Source organism: Oncorhynchus keta, chromosome 10, assembly GCF_023373465.1.
Source record: "Oncorhynchus keta strain PuntledgeMale-10-30-2019 chromosome 10, Oket_V2, whole genome shotgun sequence".
Lineage (NCBI taxonomy): Eukaryota > Metazoa > Chordata > Actinopteri > Salmoniformes > Salmonidae > Oncorhynchus > Oncorhynchus keta.
The window spans coordinates 61,876,542-61,902,488 of NC_068430.1; the positions used below are offsets into that span (position 1 = coordinate 61,876,542).

General features: G+C 42.6%; 1 protein-coding gene across 2 annotated transcripts in view; it reads right to left on the reverse strand.

The window, feature by feature from the left end:
- Positions 1-25,947, reverse strand: part of LOC118389136 (striatin-like) — an 81,108-nt gene that overhangs the window by 37,567 nt on the left and 17,594 nt on the right. For both annotated transcript variants that reach the window (XM_052527453.1, XM_035778926.2), the window contains exons 2-4: positions 8,921-9,024; positions 3,891-3,967; positions 246-327 (exon numbers count right to left, since the gene is read on the reverse strand). In XM_052527453.1, the coding sequence (XP_052383413.1) occupies positions 246-327; positions 3,891-3,967; positions 8,921-9,024 (263 nt within the window). The remainder of the gene's footprint in view (positions 1-245; positions 328-3,890; positions 3,968-8,920; positions 9,025-25,947) is intronic.

Genomic DNA, 25,947 nt, shown 5'->3' on the forward strand with positions numbered 1-25,947 from the left:
GACTGTCTGGGAGTGGTCTGAGTGGGGAGGGGAAAACTGAAAACTGCCTTTTATTGGCAGAGAGGTTTGGAATGCTCTTTATTATTGGTCTATTAGCCAATATTCCACATGGTGATGTCACCGTGGTTAAGCTGAAACTCCCGACCATGCAAACCTGCTGATCAGAAGGCCACCAGGTCTCAAAGTTAAAAGTGTACAGCCATAGGACACAATTAAGACAAAAAAGGTGTGCGTGTTGCACTCACTGTCTGAGTAGCTGCCGTCCCTGTTTCCAACCCAGCTGACTACTGTTGGGGGGGCTCGGGACCTCGTTTTCATTCCCTTCATCTGATGGAGAGAGGGGAAACAAGAATGAGACACACAGACAGAGACAGACAGACACAGAGAGAGATGCACCATGTTATTAAGGATTCCACTCACAGTCTTGAAGCATGGACTGACATACAGTATTTGTGCTGCATTCAATTTCATTCCAAAATTCCAAATGAAACATAGTCTAACCTGGATTGCACCATGTGTCCTGACCTATCAGAATGCATAAAGTACATTGGAACAAAACATGTCAGTATTGTGACATTTGACAAGCACAAATGTGACTCGTTTCAGGAAACTAGGAATATGTCACACGTCACTACTTCACAGGAGAGCCATTTGAACATAAACATGAATTTTTTTATGAAAATGTGGGATTTTTTGGCAGAAAGGCCTTCATGCAATTTAATAACAAACTTGTATTCCTTCCGTAAATACAAATATAGGGCCCTATGTTTTCCGCGATGCGGAAAACGGATGGAATCGCGGAATTTGATAAAAATGGAATCAACTGTAAATATGGAATATTGCAGAATTTTCCATAATTTGGCTGAAATTGCTTAAAACAAATCCAAAGTAGGCCTAATTATTGTAGTAACCTATATGATTTCATAATTGTAGAATTACAGACGATTAGGCCTAGGGAAATAATTCCGGGGGGGTCGTGCGTGAGACCCTTACCTCACAACTTGGCTGTCATTTTGAGAAACATGTCAATGTCGTCAAAAAAACGAAAATGTGATGCTAACCCCTAAATTCAAAGCTGAGCAATACCCAAAGGACTATTATGAGTCAAGCTGTTTTGCAAATTCTGTTAACATACTATTGACTGTTCCTAGGCCGTCATTGAAAATAAGAATTTGTTCTTAACCGAGTTGCCTAGTTAAAATAAGGTAAAATAAAATAAAAATTGGACCTGTAAAAATACGTATGATCATCACTTAAGGTCCAAAGCCCATGTGAAGAACAGGGAAAAGCTCCGTGTTAGCCAGAGCATGACTCTTCAATGACTCTTCTTTACTAGTGCAAGCGCATCAGTAGATTCAAGACGAGAATTTATTCAGGACTTTGTGGCCGAGTCCAACATCCCCTTAGAAAAGCAAAGAAAGCTACGACCATTTCTTGTGAAGAATTGCAAATAAGGGAGGAGCGTTGCCTGAAAATGCGAGCAGCCTCTGTCAAATTCACCCTGTCCCTGCAGTTCTACAGAAGATCTGTGGGAAGAAGTTTGCGGTGGTTGTTGACGAGACAACAGATGCAAGGGATTGCAGCATTCATCATTGGTGAATTAATTTAACAGCCTATTAATATACTGTTGCAATAGCCTACATTTACATTCTGCAATATGAATTGTCCGCATGCAAATTGTGATATTCCAAATGATGAGCTACCGTGGTGAAATATAATGATGCATAATGTCAATAGCTGTCTGCCTCTCCATCTAGCTAACTATCGCTGTATCTAGATTGTGCAGGCCTTCACTGTTAAGCTAACCTTCATCTCTGAGGGCTGCTCCAAACTGATGACAGTTCTGTCAATCCTGGAAGGAACCCACCGTCCCACAGCAGTGTCTGCATACAATTGGAGGATTGGAGGATCTTGCCGAGTGAATGGAACGGCAAAAACATGTGGGTATGGTGCCAAAACAGACGAGCTACTGAGAAAGATGGGGATTGGAGAGAGGTGCTTGACCAACTCCATGATGCATCCACTTGGCCTTCACAAAGTTCTCAAAGCACTGGACACACATCCAGCCAGAGAGGTCTACAGGCTGGCTAGGGTGCTTGATCCGAGGTAGGCTCCAGCCATGGAAAAGAAGATTGAAGCCTACACAACTGAAACCCATGGCAAGCCCATCAACAGAGCTCAGTGAATAATGGATTGCCTATCAGCACTGTGTCCAGTGAGCCCTCACCTGCTTTGGAGCTTGCTGATTACTGGAGGGGCCTGAGTGAGAGATTCCCAAGAGTTGCAGAAGTGGCTGTGCCCTACATTACTTCCCAGTCAGCTCAGTCGACTGTGAGAGGAGTTTCAGCAAATGCAACACTCTACTCACAAACAAGCGCGAGGCACTCACCGAGCTCAACACAAAGAGGCTGACAATCATGTACTTCAATGGAGAGGTCTGTGATAGATTGAAAACATACAATGGACAGACATAGGAGCTCATAAGGTAGTTCCATAGGTTTTGCCTATTGCTGCATTATTGCATGAATATATACTGTTTTACTATTTATAATGAAACAATTATGTGAAGCACAACATTTTTTTATTTTTACATAAGTATAACTCTAGGTTTTGCCTATTGCTTGTTGCCTAGATTCTGGCATTACTTTTATTAATTTATAATGAAACACTTAGTAGAACTCTGTATTGAAGCACTTGCCTTGATAAAAAAAAACAGTGCAATGTTGTGTTGCATCATTACAAATTTACTGTTATATCTTAAATTGTTAACGTTTTATTAATTTCAAATTATTATTATTATTATTATTTCTGATGATAAAATTAGTGTAAATCGTAAAACACCGAATTCAGAAACATTCAAATGGAAAAAAAATGAATTTGGGAAAAAATAAAAAACTGATTTCATAGGGCCCTAAACATAAAATTGTTAAAATTATGAGCCTAGTTGGTTTGGCCACGGAAAATGACAGTAACCTTACCGCTAGCCATGATTGGCTAAGATTATGCATGTGCTGGACATGCCGGGAGATGAGTTTGGATTGGTCTGCCATGTAGCATGCTTCTGTCTATTACATGAACTGCTCAGTATGTGTTGATAATAATTTCTACTGCGCCATTTTTGAAAGATATAATGTTAGCCATTGAGAACTACAAAAGTTTTGATACTTTTCTCAACAACATTGATGCCCTGAATTTAACAGGCGCTATCGACAGATCAGTTGGAAAAAGTGATGGGCTACTTTCTGCACATGCCACGGTCAGTGTGAACCAGAGTGACTCGACAACACTGGCCAAACAAAATGTAGCTACAAACAAAACAGAGTTAAATGGTTCCAGTTTGTCGTGAAGAGTTCATCCATGTATACAGGTAAGAGTCTAACTACATTTTCAGATATTATGTTTCTAATTTTGTCAGAAAGTCATTTTCATTGCAAGTTAAAGAATACTGTTTGCTAGCTACCGAACGTTAGCTTGCTGGCTAACGTTACGTACATGATTAGTGTAGTAATATTAATTGAATCAGAAATCCATTTGCATTGCTAGTTATAACCTAATGTTAGCTAGCTAACATTGAACCTAGTTGGTTCGCTCTTTAGCTACCTGCAGATTCATACTACAGCTATGACAATGTTTGTATTAGTAGTAGTAGGAGTTGAGATTATTCCGGTTCATTGTTTAGCTAGCTACCTACATGTCGAAACAAAAAGACTCCACGTCACCAGCTGATTACATGACCCATCAAGTCAGCCAGGTGTGTCTGGGGGCAATTACAGCCATCTATTGTATTTCATGAATATGTGTACTTGTCAAGACAACAGTGACCCATCCACTTAGTTAGATGTGGCGTGGTTATAGCATTTCCTTCACATAATCCATACATTTAGATTTACCAGAATCATCGTAGCTGGGAGGTTTCATGTCTCCTTGGTTCAACTCTGTTCCATATTTGAGCTTGTGGTATTTTGACCTGAGGGTGAAAGGAAAAGAGAAAAATAGAGGGATAAAGAGAGAGAGGAGAAAGAGATAAATAAAAAGCTTTAATGACAAGGCAGCCACAGTGATTTAACAGCTCATTAATGATCTAACAGAAGATAACCATCTCACTGTTGATTGCATCTGTATCTGTAAATTAACTGGCTTCACACATACATTTGAAGAAGTGTCTTGTAAATGGCATATATTATATTAAGAACAGGTGGGAGGGATGCTACGCAAGGGCTGGGGTAAGAAATTCATTTGTTAATTCACTGGGTTGATATTAAATCTAAACTTAATGGTGGATATTAAACCATTTGAGTTTATTTCCTTCCATGCCCAAATAGCACACAAACTATACACTACATATGTTATAGGTCGGCCAGAGGAGTGTGTGATATCTTGGTCTTTACTCATAAAGCGTCTCAGAGTACGAGTGCTGATCTAGGATCAAGTCCTTGCCCTGTCCATTCTTTATAATCTAAAACACAAAACTGATCCCAGATCAGCACTCCTACTATGATAGGCTTCATGAATTCAGGCCCTGGATGGATGCCCTCTTGTGAAGGAAGATGCACTTAAATGTAAACTTAAACTTGCTTAGCTAGACTGCGACTTGACGTCACTCAAACATCTAAATCACTACAAACAAAGGCCATGAGGAGAGAGGATTAGGTGAGTGGAGTGCTTGTAATTCTATAAGAGGATAAGACACTGAGGGGATGATGGATCACTTCACCACCATCATCATTGTCCTCATCAATATCATCATCATCGTAATTTAACTCGTAATTTAATTTGTTTTTGAAATCGTTTACATAGGGATTTATAATTAAATCATTGACACATTGAATGTAAAACAGTCAAGTGCATCACACCCTAGTTTATGCTAATTTCCAGTGATTCTTATCATCATCACTAATTGTCAGCCCCAAAAACTAAAAGGTCAGTAAAAGTACTACCAGGAGAGGTCATTCAAAACAAGATGCTGATCTTGGGTCACATTTGCACTTCCCCCACTAATGGTTAAGGTAAGGATTGGGGGAGGGGAAGATTAGCCTAGATCTTTACCTAGGAGATACTACACCCCGGAGAGCACCAGATGTCATCCAAAACAAGAGCACTCCCCAAAAAGTTGTCAAATACTGTATAGAAATCCCCGATCACACTAGTAGACGATGTCATGGCGAAGTTGGATAGCTAAGCTCAGCCTCAGAAACACGTCACCGGGTCTAACAGTCATCTCCCGCCTAGACCCCGACCTGGTCTACCTAGTCTGGTTCGCAAGCCTTCCCGAAGGTCTCGCGATGTTGCATTTAATTTTTTTTATTTATCTTGTGACCACAGATTATCCATTATATCAACCAGATACTTAAGTGGCTGCTCTCACAATGAAAATAAATGTCTTGAAAAAAAATGGAAGGCAGTTAGCCGGTGTTCCAGTCTCTTGAGCTAATCCACTCCCTGTACCCCATGTCATGTGCCAAAGACTGCAATTCCAACCACAAAACGTCTTATACAACAACTTGCCCAGCTAACAGCTAAATGTTTGTTTTTGACTATTTGAGGCTCCACGTGTTGTCATGGAAACATGTGGAGTGAACAACAACCAATGAGCTACTCCGTCGTAAATCCAGCGCATATTAAACAGAGATCGCCGAAAGGGCAGTCTCTTTAGCAATGACAAGGAGTGGCATGAAGTGGAATGTTAGCTAAAGAGACTGGTACTCAGACTAAAAGGCAGTCAGGAAGAGGCAAGATCAGGTGGGACCATTATAGCCAATGACAGGGCAGATACGCGCGTGAACAACAAGCACAACTCCGATCAAGTTTTTTTCTCTCACAGTTATCGACTTATCAGTACACTCATAACAACCTAACAAAAAATATATTCTATGCCTTTGTCCATAGATGCCACATATCAAGTTTCCTACAGATCGGTCATTCGGTGCCAGAAGAGCAGCGTTAAGTGTTTTTCACAAAATCGGGCTCGTGCTGTCTGAGATATCGCATGTGACTAACGGACGGACACACATCCACAGTCCCCTCCCCGATTTCATTGTGGGGGACAACTAAAAATAAACCCTTCTTGCAAACTAAGGGGGTGACATTGCCTGCATCCCAAATGGCACCCTAATCCCTAGTGTACTACTTTTGACCAGGGCCCTTAGGATTCTGGTCAAAAGTTATGCACAATGTAAGGAATAGGGTGCCATTTGGGACGCAGCCCTTGACTTTGCCACAGTCCAGGAGTTATAGCCCAGTCCCAGATCTGTTTGTGCAGTCTTGCCAACTCCCATGATTTGTCATGACAGTGACCATAGGAGTTGGCAAGACAGCACAAACAGGTCTTGGACCAGGCTACAGGAGTGGATCTTAGTAGTCTAATGTAGTTTCCTCGACTCATCTCCTCTCCTTCATCTGCACTGATTTCTACACGGGTGAACATAATATTGTGGATGCTTCTCTCAAACTAGTCATTATTTTTTAAACTCTAGTTCTTTCATTTTAGTGTCGAATGCAGATGAAGGAAATGACACAACTGAAGGAGTATTTCGGCATAAATCAATAAATGCCAACACTACGCACAGTAGGTGCAAACTGATAAAGATACAAAAAGCAATGTTAGCTTTCCTACGCACAGTAGGTGCAAACTGATACAGATGCACAATGAAATGTTAGCGTTCCAATATCAAAGGACAGACCGTTTGATTTGAAATAGACTGAAGGTTGGATGCTCAAGGTTTCTCCTACATGGAAAGGCAAAAACAGAAACATATAATACCAGTCGGAACGCAGAACGATGCAGAATGACTCATGCTCAATTGAGTGGGGGCGAGCGAGAGAAAAGAGGGAGAGATAGTGGGAGTGAGGGAGAGATAGAGAGAGAGTGGGAGCAAGGAAGAGAAAAAGAGGGAGAGAGAGTGGGAGTGAGGGAGAGATAGAGAGAGAGTGGGAGTGAGGGAGAGATAGAGAGAGTGGGAGTGAGGGAGAGATAGAGAGAGTGGGAGTGAGGGAGAGAAAAGGAAAGTGTGTAAAAGGGAAGAGATGGAGAACAGAAAGGCGAGGAAAAGAGGGCAGAGAAAGTGAAACAGACGGGAGACGGGCAAGGTCAGAGAGGGGAAAGGATGGACAAGAAGAGAGAGAGCGAGTGATAAGGACAGAAAGAGAAACAGAATGAGAACAAGAGGGAAAGAGAGAATGAGACCGTGAGCAAGAAAAGGGTAGCTGAGTTACGTCGAGTTGCCGGGAACATTTTGTTCCGAGGTTATAATCACATGGCGGCGAGTGGCGGAGGTTCTCAGAAAGACCATGTCATTCAGGTTATCTTCATTCCTTCATCCACCTACCAGACTCTGTAGGTTTAAGACTCAGAGTGAGGCTCTAGATAGCCTGGACTCCAAACTGGCATATTCTGTTTCACCAGTGATTCCTTACTAGCCTGGAATTCAAAATGAAACAGAGCATATGAGACTTTGGATTCCAGGCTAGGTTTTAGCCATCCAAACCACATGACCAGTCAGAGTCTCCCATGTAGTCAGTCTAGTCTAATCCGCAGGTCGCCTAGTAGTGTGTAGCAGAGAAAGATCCTATTAAATTATTCTAAATGTGCTACATGCAATTATATGGTGGAATAGGGGTGTGACGCCATGCTGCATTACCCATGATAAGGTGTGAGCAGCACATGACAGTGGGAATGTTCCCAGTCTCAATTTAATCCATTTTAACACAACAACATGTTGAAAAAGTCAAGGGGTTTGAATACGTTCTGAAGGCACCGTATGTGATGGGATAAAATAGTAATGTCTCAATGCTAATATTTCCACAGTGTGTGTGCGCTACTGGGCAGTGTCTCTATTCTGGTCCTGAGAAACCACCGTGTTGGATTTCCCTCCAGTAAGACATCAATTTACAGTATAGCAGCCTTTTGTTGTGGAGAAGAATATTGAGTGAGAGATGAGTCCCCCTTGAGATTATTTTGTTGTTGTTGTATTTTACCCCCTTTTCGTGGTATCCAATTGTTAGTAGTTACTATCTTGTCTCATCGCTACAACTCCCGTACGGGCTCGGGAGAGATGAAGGTCGAAAGCCATGCGTCCTCTGAAACACAACCATGCCGCACTGCTTCTTAACACAGCGCGCATCCAATCCGGTAGCCAGCCGCACCAATGTGTCGGAGGAAACACTGTGCACCTGGCGACATGGTTAGCGCCTGGCACGCCACAGGAGTCGCTGGTGCGTGATGAGACAAGGATCTCCCTACCGGCCAAACCCTCCCTAACCCGGATGACGCTAGGCCAATTGTACGTCGCCCCACGGACCTCCCGGTCGCGGCCGGCTGCGACAGAGCCTGGGTGTGAAACCAGAGTCTCTGGTGGCACAGTGCCCTAGACCACTGCACCACCCAGGAGGCCACCTCTTGAGAGTTTAGGTCTATAAAAATGTATTGGATCATAGCTAGCGTACTGCTGCTACATGCTTAGAAAATTACAACGCACCTACAACGCACTTTTGTTTGGCATGCAGTTTGTGACGTATAGCTATGTTGACATATTCAGGACAGCATGTAGCAGGGATGGGTGACTCCAGTTTTGGAGGCATTCTGAGTGTCTGCTGGTTTTCATCTGATTTCGACCTGGGAAACTGGCACTCCCTTCACACTACTGAGCTGAATTGAGCCAAGTTGACCTGTACTGCGCTGGCCTGGTTACGTATCCACCGCAGTTCTGGAACAGTGCTGCACAGGACAATGTGTAAGGGAAATACACAAGCCAGCATAGTACGGTTCAGCATGATAGTGTGAAAAGGATACAAGTGTGGGCAAAAGACAAAAATCAACCAGCAGACACCGACTCAGCCCCCCTAGAACCAAAGCCCTGCGAGTTGCCCATCCTTAGCGTAAAGAATGAAGGTGTGGTGTAGTTTAGTGTAATGTGGTCCTCACCTCTCCTGTTTGAGGGCGTACTCCAGCATCTTGATCCTCCTGACCAGGTCCTTCTTCAGGTTCTCCTGGCCCTTTCTCTCACCCTGCAGGAAGGCTATCTGGGCCTGGAGGAAAGAAGAGCGAAAAGGTCAATTTCCTGAAGAAAAATGTGTGTGTTTGCATCTTTTTATGGCAGTGTAAGTAGTAGTGATTGCAATGGTAATGTTAGTAGTACAGTAGTAGAGGAGTAGTAGAGTAGTAGTAGAGTAGTTGTAATACAGTAGTACCAGTAGTAGTGCAGTAGCAGTAGCAGCAGTAGTAGCAGCAGTGACTGTAGGTGTTTAACTCAAGGTGAACATTAGACCAGGAGAGACAAACGAAGGTACGTAAAGCCATCAGTACAAACAAAGTGGACACACATCAAACAAAAGTCCATAGGAGCAGGGTGAAACAAATACCAGCAAAAGAAGACATACCTGCACATTATTTAGCTAGGTGCTCATTTAGTTGTGCTGATTGTAGCTTTAAAGCTGACAACGTCCACAATCTCAACAGTCTAACACAAATGGCACCCTATTCCTTATAGTGTACTACTTTTCACCAAGACCCGTAGGGCTTAAGTGCACTATATACGGAATAGGGTGCCATTTGGGACGAACACAAGTCATAGGCTACTCAACTGTGATACATTTCCTGTTTGTTTTGATCTGGATTATTTTAACTGCTTCCAGGCATCGTTGCTGGTCAGCTGATTCGTGACATATGGTTGACTGATGGACTCACTGAATGGGTGTTTGTGAAAGTTGCATTTAAATAGGACAGATCCGGACCAGTCTTGTTTATCCACTCGTAATAGTTAAGGTTAGGATAGGCAGAACTGATCCGTCACTGGGGTGAACGGGCTTATTGTGCCAGGCCACACAGGGACAGAACTCTAAATCGCAACTAATACGATTAAGGATAAACACAAAAAGAAATAGTTTTCTCCCCAATAACACACACACACACACAGTCTTCTAGGACTAGCATCGGGCCATATCGCGATACTGAGCAAAATAAGATACCTCCACCCACGCTCGCACCCCCCAAAACAGCCTATTTTCTTCTCTGTATATTGTACAACAAAATGAAAGTTGCTTTAAATACTTAATGTTATTAATTAGTAATAACTTTGAATTAGTAGAAAATGTGTCTAATTAGAATAATAGGCCTATTTAACACTTCAGAGAGACTGTATATAATAGGCTACAAAACACACAGTATACTGCACGCACACACACAGTATACTACACACACACACACACACACACACACAGTATAATACACACACACACAGTATAATACACACACACAGTATACTACACACAGTATACTACACACACACAGTATACTACACACACACAGTATACTACACACACTGATCAAACCCTGTCTCGTAAAAACCTCACTCCAAACCAAAATCAGAATGACCTTTACACTCCCCAACATCTACAGTGAACTCCAGTTACCCAGTTGCTGATGGCAAGGGTTGACCATGGTATCTGTGCTATTCATCTCCAAAATGGCCATCTACTTGTTTCTCCACACATTCCTGTTGGTTTGTAGAGAACCGCAGGGTGTAACCCCCACATAACCCATGAACACCAGAATGCCCTGACATACCAAGCACTTCGGCCAAAACCAGCAGCCTTTGGTCCAAAAACTCAAACCAGGTCAAGACTATGCGTCCTTCTAAGCCATTTAGACTTTGTAGAGCTCATAATTGATGTATTTTGAGTAATAGCAAAAACATTTAAACTAAACTTTAAATTAGGCCTTTGTGGGGTTGTATGGTCTTGAGTTTTGCAACTTTATTCTCAGGCTGGACTATTAGAGTAAATTCTCTGAACACTAGCTACAAACATTAACCAGCGAAGTCTAAATATTAGCCTACCTAGCCTATCAATGGCCCGATTTGATTTAAACTTACTCAACATGAGTTAACATGTTACAAATCTGTACCAAGAATAACATTCGGCTAATAGCACACATTTAGCGAACTTGTGTACTAAAACATATGCTCAGATCAATGAACTAGCCTGATTTTAGCTTTACTAATGAGTTAGCCTAACTCAAATATTTCACGCTGTACATTCAAATCAGACGTTTATTGGTCAAAAACACAGATTTGCAGATGTTGGTTTGTTTATTTTCCCATCTGACATTGCTTGTTCTGATATATTTCTTAATTTCTTTATTTTTAGGGATTGGGTATTGTCAGTTTTGTTTATGTACAGTACCAGTCAAAAGTTTGGACACTTGTTTTACTCCTCTTGACAGTTTAACACTTTCTGCGAAGTTGCCATTTTTTTTTACCTAGGGTTACTATACATAACTTTAACCTATTTTATAAGAGATTTTCCAAAACATACACTACTGGTCAAAAGTTTTAGAACAGCTACTCATTCAAGGGTTTTTCTTTATTTTACTATTTTATACACTGTAGAATAATAGTGAAGACATCAATTGATATGAAATAACACATATAGAATCATGTAGAAACCAAAAAAAGTGTTAAACAAATAATATATATAACAAAATATATTTGAGATTTTTCAAAGTAGCCACCCTTTGCTTTGATGACAGCTTTGCACACTCTTGGCATTCTCTCAACCAGCTTCACCTGGAATGCTTTTCCAACAGCCTTGAAGGAGTTCCAACATATGTTGAGCACTTGTTGGCTGCTACACTCTGCAGTGCAACTCATCCCAATTGGGTTGAGGTCAGCTGATTGTGGAGGCCAGGTAATTGATGCAGCACTCCATCACTCCCATTCTTGGTCAAATAACCCTTACACAGGTGTGTTGAGTCATTGTCCTGCTGAAAAATAAATCATAGTCCAACTAAGCACAACCCAGATGGGATGGCGTATCTCTGCAGAAAGCTGTGGTAGCCATGCTAGTTAGGTGTGCCTTGAATTCCAAACAAATCACTGAGTATCACCAGCAAAGCACACCATCACACCTCCTCCATTCTTCATGGTGGGAACCACACATGCGGAGATCATTCGTTCACCACCTCTGCGTTTCAAAGACACGGAGGTTGGAACCAAAAATCTGGACTCAACAGACTGGTCCATTGCTTGTGTTTCATGGCCCAAGCAAGTATCTTCTTCTTATTGGTGTCCTTTAGTAGTAGTTTCTTTGCAGCAATTTGACCATGAATGCCTGATTCACATTGTCTCCTCTGAAGAGTTGATGTTGAGATGTGTCTGTCACTTGAACTCTGTGAAGCACTTATTTGGGCTGCAATTTCTGTTAACACTTGATGAACCTATCCTCTGCAGCAGAGTTAACTCTGGGTCTGTATATGCTGTACATGTAATGTTGTGTAAGGACATGGATAGAAAAAGGTGTGACCAGCAGCAGTTATACAGGATGAATCATGACTAGAATACGGTATATATAGTGCATTCGGAAAGTTAACTTTTTTTTAAAAGTTACACCCTTATTCTAAAAATAGATTAAATTGCTTTTTTCCCCTTCAATCTAAACAGTTGAAATATTTGCAAATTTAATACAAATAAAAACACTGAACACTGACTATTTTCAGGTCTCTCCAGACATGTTAGATCGGGTGCAAGTCCGGGCTCTGGCTGGGCCACTCGAGGACATTCAGAGACTTGGCCCAAAGCCACTCCTTCATTATCTTTGCTGTGTGCTTAGGGTTGTTGTCCTGTTGGAAAGTGAACCTTCACCCCAATCTGAGGTCCTGAGCACTCTGCAGGTTTTCATCAAGGATCTCTGCACTTTGCTTCATTCGTCTTTCCCTCGATCCTGACAAGTATCCTAGTCCCTGAAAAACATCCCCACACCATGGATGCTACCACCCCCATGCTACACCGTAGGGATGGTGCCAGGTTTCCTCCAGACTTGACGCTTGGCATTCAGGCCAAAGAGTTCAATCTTAGTTTCATCAGACCAGAGAATCTTGTTTCTCACGGTCTGAGTCTTTAGGTGCCTTTAGGCAAACTCCAAGCAGGCGGTCATGTGCCTTTTACTGAGGAGTTGCTTCCGTCTGGCGACTCTACCATAAAGTCCTGATTGGTGGAGTGCTGCAGAGATGGTTGTCCTTCTGGAAGGTTCTCCCATCTCCACAGAGGAACTCTGGAGCTCTGTCAGAGTGACCATTGGGTGACTGGTAAACTCCTTGACCAAGGCCCTTCTCCCCCGATTTCTCAGTTTGGCCGGGAAGCCAGCTCTAGGAAGTCTTGGTGGTTCCAAACGTATTCCATTTAAGAACGATGGAGGCCACTGTGTTCTTGGAAACCTTCAATGCTGAACCTTCAAACCCATCCCCAGCTCTGTGCCTCGACACAATCCTGTCTCGGAGCTCTACGAACAGTTCCTTCAACCTCATGGCATGTTTTTTTTCTCTGACACGCACCGTCAACTGTGGGACCTTATATAGACAGGTGTGTGCCTTTCCAAATCATGTCCAATCAATTGCATTTACCACAGGTGGACTCCAAGTTGTAGAAACATCAAGGATGATCAATAGACACAGGATGCACTGGAGCTCAATTTCGAGTCTAATAGCAAAGGGTCTGAATACTTATGTAAAGTTATGTTTATTTGTAAGAAATTTGCAAAAATGTCTAAAAACCCATTTTTGCTTCGTCATTGCGGGGTATTGTATGTAGATTGATGAGGATATTTTTTTTTAACACATTTTAGAATACGTCAGTGAAAAAAACCCAGGGGTCTGAAAACTTCCAAATGCAATGTGGGTAAAACAGTGTGTAAACATTATGCAAGTGACCAGTCTTCAATGACTATGTACATAGGGCAGCCGTCTCTAAGGTGCAGGGTAGAGTAACCGGGCAGTAGCCGGCTAGAAACAATGACTAATGTTCAGGGCAGAGTACTGGGCGGAGGTTGGCTAGTGGTGACTGTTTAACAGTCTGATGGCCTGGAGATAGAAGACGTTTCTCGGTCCCAGCTTTGATGCACCAGTGCTGTCTCCGCCTTTTAGTTGGTCGTGGCTCGGGTGGCCGGGTACACCTTCAGTTAACAGGGCAAATATAGCCTGTGTGTGGGTGTGCACACAACAAAACGATATTTAGTAATTAAGACCTAAATACCAGTGACTCACTCAATACAGAAGAGGTCAGATGACGCAGATGCTATACTACAGGACTATTTTGCTTGCACAGACTGGAATATGTTCCGGGATTCATCCAGTGGCATTGAGGAGTATACTACCTCAGTCAACGGCGTCATCGATAAGTGTATAGCCAACGTCGTCCCAACAGTGACCATACTTATAGATCCCAACCAGAAGCTATGGATTACAGGCAACATCCGCACCGAGTTAAAGGCTAATGCTGCCGCTTTCAATGAGCGGGACACTAATTCAGATGTTTATAAGACATTCCCCTATGCCCACAGATGAACCATCAAACCGTCAATAGAGGACTAAGATTGAATCCAACTATATTGGCTCTGATGCTTGTCAGATGTGGCAGGGCATGCAAACTATTGCGTACTACTAAGGGAAACCCAGCCGCGAGCTGCACAGTCACACTAGCCTACAAGACGAACTAAATGCAAGTAACACTGAAGCATGCATGAGAGCACCAAATGTTCCAGACGACTGTGTGATCAAGCTCTCCGTAGCCAATGTGAGGAAGACCTTTAAACAGGTCAACATTCACAAGGCCGCAGACGGATTACCAGGACTCGTACTCAGAGCATGCATGGACCAAATGGCAAGTGTCTTCACTGACATTTTTAACCTCTCCCTGACCAATTCTAATACCTACATGTTTCAAGCAGACCACCATTGTCCCTGTGCCCATGAAAGCCAAGGTAACCTGCATAAATGACTACCGCTCAGTAGCACTCATGTCTGTAGCCATGAAGTGCTTTGAAAGGCTGGCCATGATCCTCAATACGGGGGCCCCACTGGGGTGCATGCTTAGAACTCCACTCCCTGTTCACCCACGACAGGGTGGCCAAGCACGACTCCAACACCACGCCTGGAATTGCAACTACTCGGTAAGGCGCTACAGAGGGTAGTGCAGTTAGCCCAGTACATCACTGGGGCCAAGCTTCCTGCCAGGACCTATATACTAGGCGGTGTCAGAGGAAGGCCCCCCAAAAATTGCCAAAGACTCCAGTCACCCAAGCCATAGACTGTTTTATTTCTGCTACAGCACGGCAAGGCGATACTGTAGCACCAAGTCTAGGACCAAAACGCTCCTTAACAGCTGTGAGAGCAAAATTGCAAGATTGTTATAATACTGTAATTGCATCAAATGGTTCCATGCAATAGAATAGGGGGTTCTTAGAACACTAATCTGTGTGTGTTCTGAGAATGGGTCTCTGGGGGCTTAATACTGACAGAAGATTTGCACTGCCTTGGGTGATAAACCTAACAAGACCACAGTCCATAGCATGAGTTGGAGTTTCTGTACTGAGGTACTCGGGTGGAGAGGGCTCCAGTATGGATAATTATGAGAGGAACTTTGTTTTGGGGGCCAGATCCTGGTTTCTACCGTCTTTACAGCAGATACGGTCTGCTGTGAATTATTAGTATCTTTCATACGAGTCCTAACCTTGTGACCCATTCCATACATATGTTTGTCATGAACATTCAGGAGGATGTACTTTGCTATAAAATGCTGTGGCTCAAATCCGCTCATTGAACTCTCAACAAATCACCTAGAGGTTAATTAGAATTTCCACGACACAGCTTCTACCCCCAAGCCATAAGACAGCTGAACAATTCATAAAAAACGGCCACCCGGACTATTTACATTGACATGCTGCTTCCCGCTGTTTATGATCTATCCATAATCGCTTTATCCCTACCTACAGCTACAAATTACCTCGAATAACCTGTACCCCCGCACATTGACTCGGTACCGGTACCCCTTGTACAGAGTCCCATTATGTAATTTTCTTGTGTTACTTCATTTTTTAAATATATTTTTTTTAACTTTAGTTCATTTAAATATTTTCTTAACCAACCATGCAGTTCCAGAAATAGGCTTGTAAGTAAGCATTTCACAGTAAGGTCTACCTGTTGTATTCGGCGCATGTGACAAACACACTTTTATTTTATTTAATCTAACTTCATTATACCTTGAACTCAATGTTATGATGCAGCATGCCATTAATCATATCCTGAGCAGAACCCTGTTCACACTAGCCTGATCCCAGATATTGGTTTGTGTTGTCTGGCCAACTTGGAACCAGGCTATATTTGTGCCAGGGTCATGCCTCTAAAGCACTGAGGCTAGTGTATATTTAGCCTGCGCGGCTGAGTCCCCACATACCCCCGTCTTTGCTGGCATGGTGGTGAGAATGCAGACGAGACTCTTGTTAATTAGGTGATACATGTCTGCCCCGGTCAGTGTCAAGCCAGACTGGGCCTTCCTCTTTCTCGCTACCACTCTTTCCCAATAGCGCTCTCTCGGTCTCCCAGTGTGTCTCTGGATCCCGCCCTCTCCCACCCGCTTTCCCTCTGTCTCACTCTTTAGCCATTCCGTTTCTATCTTTCTCTATCCGCCTGGCTCACTCGGTCTCTCCCCATCTCAAGTCAGCCCTCTCCGTCTCTTTCCCTCGATCTCTTTCTCTTGATCTTTTGCAGTCTCTCAGCCTCTCAATCTCTTGCTTTAAGACTTCTGGCCTGATTCTAGGCATCCCAGATAGCACAAGCCACCTGGGAAAAGGAGGAGGGGAGGGGGGATTCCACATATCTAAAACCCGGGCTGGCTCCACTCGTCGAGGACGTGCGCTGACTGACTGTGCACTCGTGACTCGTTAATGAGAGACGGCTTCAAATTCTCAATCTGTTGATCCAATTTGACATGTCAAAATGGTGTTCACTGACTGATTTGACATACGACACTAGCTTAGCTGTGTGAAAAAATAAATAAACGAATGAATGATCTTAATATAGCGGCTAAAAAGGGACTTAAGCGCCGATGCAATTCTGCGCCAGCGAACACATTCTAGTGAAATGCCATTTAGCAGACGCTTTCATCCAAAGCAACTAAATCATGTGTGCATACAATAGACATATTGGTGGCCCCGGGAATCTAACCCATAATCCTGGCATTGCAAGCGCAAAGCTCTACCAACTGAGCCACACAGGACCAGATAGTAAAGAGAGGCTGGATTGGTTGGAGCATATGGGCCAATAACACATTATAAAAGTGACGGTGTTGCGTCAACATGACATACTGAGGTGTACCGGTGTAAAAGTACTGTACTGTAGGTATTGCGATTCAGCCTTTGTATAAACAACATTTTCCCCGTATGCTTTGCTCCCTTTCCCCAATATCTGCTCCTACGAGTCTCTTCTCCAGTATCCTCTACACTTAAGAGTACACTCATCTTCCATTGCCTGAAGCTCCTCTCTCTTGCTGCCAGTTTTTGTTTGCGAGACACCCACAGTTTCCAAATGGAGCGGTATGATGCGGCCAGCTCACTCGCATCCAAACACAAACCGCAGCGGGGAATGCCACCCCTACCCACCACCCACCCTCCTTAGCCCCATGGACACGGCCCAGAATGCAACAATGCCCTGCTTTCCCTTTCTCCAAGCAGTCACTGTCAATTTCCCTTGTTAAACAACTCCTCAAGACGGAGCGTTAGCCACTCCACAAAACCGCTAACGTAGCTGCATTACCCGCTCTCATTTCAAGTCACCGTTTCAACTAAACTCATTGATTTTCTGTGTGGTGGATGATGGGAGTTTCCCCACCCTTACTATGTAAAGTGCGTTCAGCTCTGGAGAAGCACTATATAAATCCAACCAATTCTAATGAATTATTATGTAGTTAGGAACCCAGTTGAAGTCAGTAGGAGGAGTTACTGTCATCACCTCTTAACGACAGTGCATCATTCTTCCCCGACCATCATTCTTCCCGGACCATCATCGCTCAAGACGGGAGCTTTCACGTTTTGCGAGGGCCAACAGCTCAGTGAAAGCCTGCATGGGCCACGGCGGTTAGCACAGTTAGGTAGGATGCTGACCCCAGCAGAGGCCTCTGGAGTGATGTCACAGTAGGACTTATCCTAAGTCTAATTTTGTCATAATCTTCCCCCACTTTTTCTTATACTTGGCTTCTCAAATTTGTTTGTGTACGGGAAAAATGACTTGACCAACTGACGTGTTTTGACTATGTGAGTGAGAGAAAGCAAGCCTGCACGTGTGCGTGTGTGTGTGCATGCATACATGTTTGTGTGTGCTAGTGCAAATGTGTGCGTTTGCTCAGACTTTTTCTTAAATTCTAAGCTCGGGCCCTGATTATCCAGCAGTGATTTAACTAGAGGGAATCTGCTGTGCCTTTGAGCACACTGATCCGTTGTCAAAGTGCATTTCCAGGCGATTACGTGCTTCGACTGAAAAATGCTAAGTGAATGATTTTTCGGGGGGCAAACTGTACTAGTCACACAAAGGCTATCTAGGCATAGAGAATTCCAAATTATGTAGAAAAAGACAGTAATGATTGGCACATTACTTTCAGGAAAAGTGAGCTCTTTCAACATTGTATTGAGCAACTATTGTGAGAAATAAAACAATATCCTATAGCCATTATGCAGTTAGTGAGGCTTGTGATGTTACAGCTTCTTGCCAGTAACCATGGCTGCTCAGAAACATTGCACAGCTAATAATTCTGATCATCCCCCAGTTTATAGAAATGTTCTTATACAATGTTTATATAGTGTACAAAACATTAGGAACACCTTCCTAATATTGAGTTGCACCCCCTGTTGCCTTCAGAACAGCCTCAATGAGTCAGGGCATGGAGTCTACAAGATGTCAAAAGCGTTCCACAGGGATGCTGACCCATGTTGATGCCAATGCTTCCCACAGTTGTGTCAAGATGGCTGGATTTCCTTTGGGTGGTGGACCATTCTTGATACACACGGGGAAACTGTTGAGTGAAAAACCCATCAGCGTTGCAGTTCTTGACACACTCAAACCGATGCGCCTGGCAGCAACTACCATGCCCCGTTCAAAGGCACATCTTTTGTCTTGTCCATTCACCCTCTGAATGGCACACATACACAGTCCATATCTCATTTGCCTCAAGGCTTAAAAATCCTTCATTAACCGGTCTCCTTCCCTTCATCTCCACTAATTGAAGTGGATTTAACAAGTGACATCAATAAGGGATCAGATCATAGCGTTCACCTGGTCAGTCTGTCATGGAAAGAGCAGGTGTTCCTAACGTTCTCAGTGTATGATGCTTCATCCACTAATAGAAAAAGGGCCCAAATTTCAACTTCACCCACATGATGACACTAAGCCTGCCTCTCTGGCAGTCTAATGTGCAAGGTTACCAAGGCAACTGGCAAGGTTTTCTGGTCGAGGCAGAGGCACAAGGCAGACGGGCAGAGAGCAGGTCTTCCAATGATGAGCCACCGTCTCTCCATCACCCCTGCACTAGGAACAACTCGATACAGAAACAGATTTAAAAATATCTCATTATGTCATAGTTGCGTCACTGATCTAGTTAGACGACTTTGCTAGAAAACAGTAACCCAGAACATTAAATCCTTGGGCACATGCTTCTGCTCTGTATGGATTCAGGAAGCCCATTTGTTGAGACCTTAGTATTCTAGTTATTTTCAAGTGACTAGAGAAAAAGCCATCCTAAGGCCTTCTTCTTCCTGATTAATACATTAGACTAGAGGTCGACCGATTATGAATTTTTTTTTTCAACGCCGATACTGATACCGATTATTGGAGGACCAAAAAAGCCGATACCGATTAATCAGACGATTTTTTTTACTTGTGATAATGACAATTACAACAATACTGAATTAACACTTATTTTAACTTAATATAAAACATCAATAAAATCAATGTAGCCTCAAATAAATAATGAAACATGTTCAATTTGGTTTAAAGGTTTAAAACATTTTATTATATATATATATATATATATATATATAAATAAATTAGGAGCCCAAAAATACAAATTTTTCGATTGTTATGAAAACTTGAAATCGGCCCTAATTAAATCGGCCATTCCAATTAAATCGGTCGACCTCTACATTAGACTTAAATTACGAAACCTAGTTTACTGCTCCTAAAAAGTGTTATATTAAACTTTTGCCTCTGGGGGTAGTCTACCAAGAGGGTCCACTAAATGGAGAGATATATTGTCCAGAAAGTACCACATCTCCTCACACCCATGAGTAAAAGCATGTAGCTATGCTCTTAAAGTAGGAAAATGTATTCCTGAAAAATCTCTCTTAGCCCCAGGGGACTTGTACAGGCTGTCTGGTCCTAAAAAATATATTGTATGTTGGCAGTGGGGCCTTCATGTGGAGGTGCCGTCGGCTACATGCAGTAAAACTGGGTAACCCACTTGTTAAAAATTCCCTTTGTCTAGTCTTTAGGAGTTGCTGCTCCACATTAAGGGACGGAAGTAGCAAAATTCTGACTGACAGTCTCTGATTCATATCCTTCCAACAGAGTCTTTGTGCCTTCTGACAACATTACATTTAAATGAAAAGACAAGACTGTTCCGACTCCGCAGAGCAGTGTTACAGTTTCTACTTGCCGTGTTTCTTTCTGCGTTATTCCTCGTAAGGAAATGTGTCAACATGTGTATGGTGTCTAAAAGCTGACCTACATGCCTTGGAAAATAGCCAAAAGCATAGAAGATCTTGGATTGGGGCTGGATGCATAGTTGATGACGGAGGACACATAGAGTAAATGGGCACCGACTAGTGTCCCTCTTATGAATATCACCAGACATGCAGAGTGAATCCCAGGAGAATCATGACATTTCTGCTGTCGTATGGGTTACGAAATACCCCCGGGGTCATTTCCAGCTGAACACCTGTCGTAACCTGTTATAACCAGCATGTCAGCCCGACCTCCTGTGTGTGGAGTGCAAGACGAGCCCCTTCAGGTTGAATCAGGTGCCGAGGCAGTACAAGGCAGCCCAATAGTCCAGTTTGCCTAACGCCACATAAGTCATCCAAACCTCAATTATTCTGCAACCAAACTTCAAACTGGTGGCAATGAGTAACCCCTCTGCCACATTTCTATCCCAGAAAGTCATGGAATTTCGGGATATAAAGTGAGCAGCAACGGATTCCTTGAGGGGGAATGTCCCCTCGTCAAAATCTGGAGCAGCACAGGGATGATTCATCAAGAGAGTGGGGAAGGAGGGAGGAAAAAAAGAGAACTAGAGGGGAACGAAAGGATGTGCTGAGCAAGAGAGGGAACGGTGCATGACAAACAGTAGCTTACTCAGAGCACCAGCTCTAACTCGGAGGCAAAGCCATCACATTCAGTTTAAGTATTGCAGGAGGTGCAAAAAGCGTATGCCAAAAGGACCATGGCTGAATTCGTACAGTCTGTATACAAAGTCATATCTATAGGCCTACATGTGTTCAGTCCAAACTAGAATTTAAGTTCAACCATTTGGCAGTGAGCTGAGGACCAGTAACCTTAGGGACATTCCATGGTAAGGGAAATACGCTTTGACTCAGTTTTTTTATCTTTCAAATGTATGATTAACAAAAACTATTGATTTCAAAAGGTTAACCAATCATACAACGCTATACAAAATGACTACTTTTAACAATTTAAACTGAAGAATTTACAAAAATGAATTTAGTGGAAGAACTGTGCAGACGCAAACTTTGTTAATGGAATTAGGGTCAAAACTCCCTCAGGTTTGTATTCGACCACGTTTTCCAAAAACGTAAATATCTGCTCCGAATACACGGTAACGAAATTACATCATGGGTCCCTGAAATGTACTACACAGAAATGCATTATGTATATGAATGTCATTCTCATGCTTCACAAGTTTGGACATCACAGAGCAGCACAGCAGAGTAGAGTTCAGTATAATAGTAAAAAATATATGGTTAGTTACATATCTGGATATTATTTGATGATATTGTATCCATTTGACAACATTGCCCTTTTTTTTTTCCGCTACTTGGATGTATCTGCACAAGCACTTTTTCCTTTATTGCTTGTTCCCCATCTTTTTAAATAGGGGGCCAATTTCTTTTCAGCACTTACTTCCATGACTGATTAAAACTGATTCTCATGGCTCCCTCTTGTCCCTCTGCAGCAGACAATGGTAAGCAATATGGTTGAAACGCAATAAAAAAATCACAGTATCGAATCGCAATACACAAAGAATAGTGAGAATCACAATACAAACAGTTGAAGTCGGAAGTTTACATACACCTTAGCCAAATACATTTAAACTCAGTTTCACAATTCCTGACATTTAATCCTAGTAAAATAAATCCCTGTATTAGGTCAGTTAGGATCAACACATTATTTTAAGAATGTGAAATGTCAGAATAATAGTAAAGAGAATGATTAATTTCAGCTTTTATTTCTTTCATCACATTCCCAGTGGGTCAGAAGTTTACATACACTCAATTAGTATTTGGTAACATTGGATTTAAATTGTTTAACTTGGGTCAAATAAGCTTCCCACAATACGTCGAGTGAATTCTGGCCTATTACTCCTGACAGAGCTGGTGTAACAGAGTCAGATTTGTAGGCCTCCTTGCTTGCACACGCTTTTTCAGTCCTGGCCACAAATCTTCTATAGGATTGAGGTCAGGGCTTTGTGATGGCCCTCCAATACCTCAACTTTGTTGTCCTTAAGCCATTTTGCGACAACTTTGGAAGTATGCTTGGGGTCATTGTACATTTGGAAGACCCATTTGCAACCAAGCTTTAACTTCCTGACTGATGTCTTGAGATGTTGCTTCAATATAGCCACATCATTTTCCATTCCTCATGATGCCATCTATTTTGTGAAGTGCACCAGACCCTCCTGCAGCAAAGCACCCCCACAACATAATGCTGCCACCCCTGTGCTTCATGGCTGGGATGGTATTCTTCGGCTTGCCAGCCTTCCCCTTTTTCCTCCAAACATAACGATGGCCAAACAGTTCCATTTTTGTTTCATCAGACCAGAGGACATTTCTCCAAAAAGTATGATCTTTGTCCCCATGTGCAGTTGCAAACCGTAGTCTGGCTTTTTAATGGTGGTTTTGGAGCAGTGGCTTCTTCCTTGCTGAGCGGCCTTTCAGGTTATGACGATAGAGGACTCGTTTTACTATGGATACAGATACTTTGTACCGGTTTCCTCCAGCCTCTTCACAAGGTCCTTTGCTGTTGTTCTGGGATTGATTTGCACTTCTCGCACCAAAGTACGTTCATCTCCAGGAGACAGAACGTGTCTCCTACCTGAGCGGTACAACGGCTGTGTGGTCCCATGGTGTTTATACTTGCATACTATCGTTTGTACAGATGAACGTGGTACCTTCAGGCGTTTGGAAATGGCTCCCAAGGATGAACCAGACTTTTGGAGGTCTACATTTTATTTTCGGAGGTCCTGTCTGATTTCCTTTTGATTTTCCCATGATGTCAAGCAAAGAGGCACTGAGTTTGAAAGGACAGTGGGGCAAAAAAGTATTTAGTCAGCCACCAATTGTGCAAGTTCTCCCACTTAAAAAGATGAGAGAGGCCTGTAATTTTCATCATAGGTACACTTCAACTATGACACAATTAGGGGGAAAAATCCAGAAAATAACATTGTAGGACTTTTTATGAATTTATTTGCAAATTATGGTGGAAAATAAGTATTTGGTCAATAATAAAAGTTTAACTCAATACTTTGTTATATACCCTTTGTTGGCAATGACAGAGGTCAAACGTTTTCTGTAAGTCTTCACAAGGTTTTTACACACTGTTGCTGGTATTTTGGCCCATTCCTCCATGCAGATCTCCTCTAGAGCAGTGATGTTTTTGGGCTGTTGCTGGGCAACTCCCTCCAAAGATTTTCTATGGGGTTGAGATCTGGAGACTGGCTAGGCCACTCCAGGACCTTGAAATGCTTCTTACGAAGCCACTCCTTCGTTGCCCGTGCGGTGTGTTTGGGATCATTGTCATGCTGAAAGACCCAGCCACACATTTCACCTTCAATGCCCTTGCTGGTGTAAGGAGGTTTTCACTCAAAATCTCACGATAAATGGCCCCATTCATTCTTTCCTTTCCACGGATCAGTCGTCCTGGTCCCTTTGTAGAAAAACAACCCCAAAGCATGATGTTTCCACCCCCATGCTTCACAGTAGGTATGGTGTTCTTTGGATGCAACTCAGCATTCTTTGACCTCCAAAAACGACGAGTTGAGTTTTTACCAAAAAGTTATATTTTGGTTTCATCTGATCATATGACATTCTCCCAATCTTCTTCTGGATCATCCAAATGCTCTCTAGCAAACTTCAGACGGGCCTGGACATGTACTGGCTTAAGCAGGGGGACACGTCTGGCACTGCAGGATTTGAGTCCCTGGCGGCGTAGTGTGTTACTGATGGTAGGCTTTGTTACTTTGGTCACAGCTCTCTGCAGGTCATTCACTAGTTCTTGTGATTATTTTGACCCCACGGGGTGAGATCTTGCGTGGGCCCCAGATCGAGGGAGATTATCAGTGGTCTTGTATGTCTTCCATTTCCTAATAATTGCTCCCATAGTTGATTTCTTCAAACCAAGCTGCTTATTGCTCCCATAGTTGATTTCTTCAAACCAAGCTGCTTACCTATTGCAGATCCAGTCTTCCCAGCCTGGTGCAGGTCTACAATTTTGTTTCTGGTGTCCTTTGACAGCTCTTTGGTCTTGGCCATAGTGGAGTTTGGAGTGTGACTGTATGAGGTTGTGGACAGGTGTCTTTTATACTGATAACAAGTTCAAACAGGTGCCATTAATACAGGTAACGAGTGGAGGACAGAGGAGCCTCTTAAAAGAAGAAGTTACAGGTCTGTGAGAGACAGAAATCTTGCTCGTTTGTAGGTGACCAAATACGTATTTTTCCACCATAATTTGCAAATAAATTCATTAAAAATCCTACAATGTGATTTTCTGGATTTTCTTTTCTCATTTTGTCTGTCATAGTTGAAGTGTACCTATGATGAAAATTACAGGCCTCTCATCTTTTTAAGTGGGAGAACTTGCTCAATTGGTGGCTGACTAAATACATTTTTGCCCCACTGTAGGCCTTGAAATACACCCACAGGTACACCTCCAATTGACTCAAATTATGTCAATTAGCCTATCAGAAGCTTCTAAAGCCATGGCATCATTTTCTGGAATTTTCCAAGCTGTTTAAAAGGCAGTCAACTTACTGTATGTAAACTTATGACCCCCTGGAATTGTGATGCAGTGAATTATAAGTGAAAATCTGTGTGTAAGTAATTGTTGGAAAAATGACTTGTGTCATGCACAAACTAGATGTCCTAACAGAGGTCGACCGATTATGATCTTTCAACGCCGATACCAATACCGATTATTGGAGGACCAAAAAAAAGCCAATACCGATAAAAAATTCATTTAAAAAATGTATTTGGAATAATGACAATTACAACAATACTGAATTAACACTTATTTTAACTTAATATAATACATTAATAAAATCAATTTAGCCTCAAGTAGATAATGAAACATGTTCAATTTGGTTTAAATAATGCATAAACAAAGTGTTGGAGAAGAACGTAAACGTGCAATATGTGCAATGTAATAAAGCTCACGTTTCAGTTCCTTGCTCAGAACATGAGAACATATGAAAGCTGGTGGTACCTTTTAACATGAGTCTTCAATATTCCCAGGTAAGAGGTTTTAGGTTGTAGTTATTATAGGACTATTTCCCTCTATACCATTTGTATTTCATTAACCTTTGACTATTGGATGTTCATATAGGCACTTTAGTATTGCCAGTGTAACAGTATAGCTTCCGTCCCTCTCCTCGCTCTGCCCTGGGCTCGAACCAGCAACACATCGACAACAGCCACCACATCGAAGCAGTGTTTCCCATGCAGAGCAAGGGGAACAACCACCCCAAGGCTCAGAGCGAGTGACGTTTGAAACGCTATGAGCCGGCGCTAAGTAGACAAACATTTCACTTCGGTCACACCAGCCTCATCTTGGGAGTTGATAGGGTTGAAGTCATAAAAAGCGCAATGCTTGACGCACAACAAAGAGCTGCTGGCAAAGCGCAC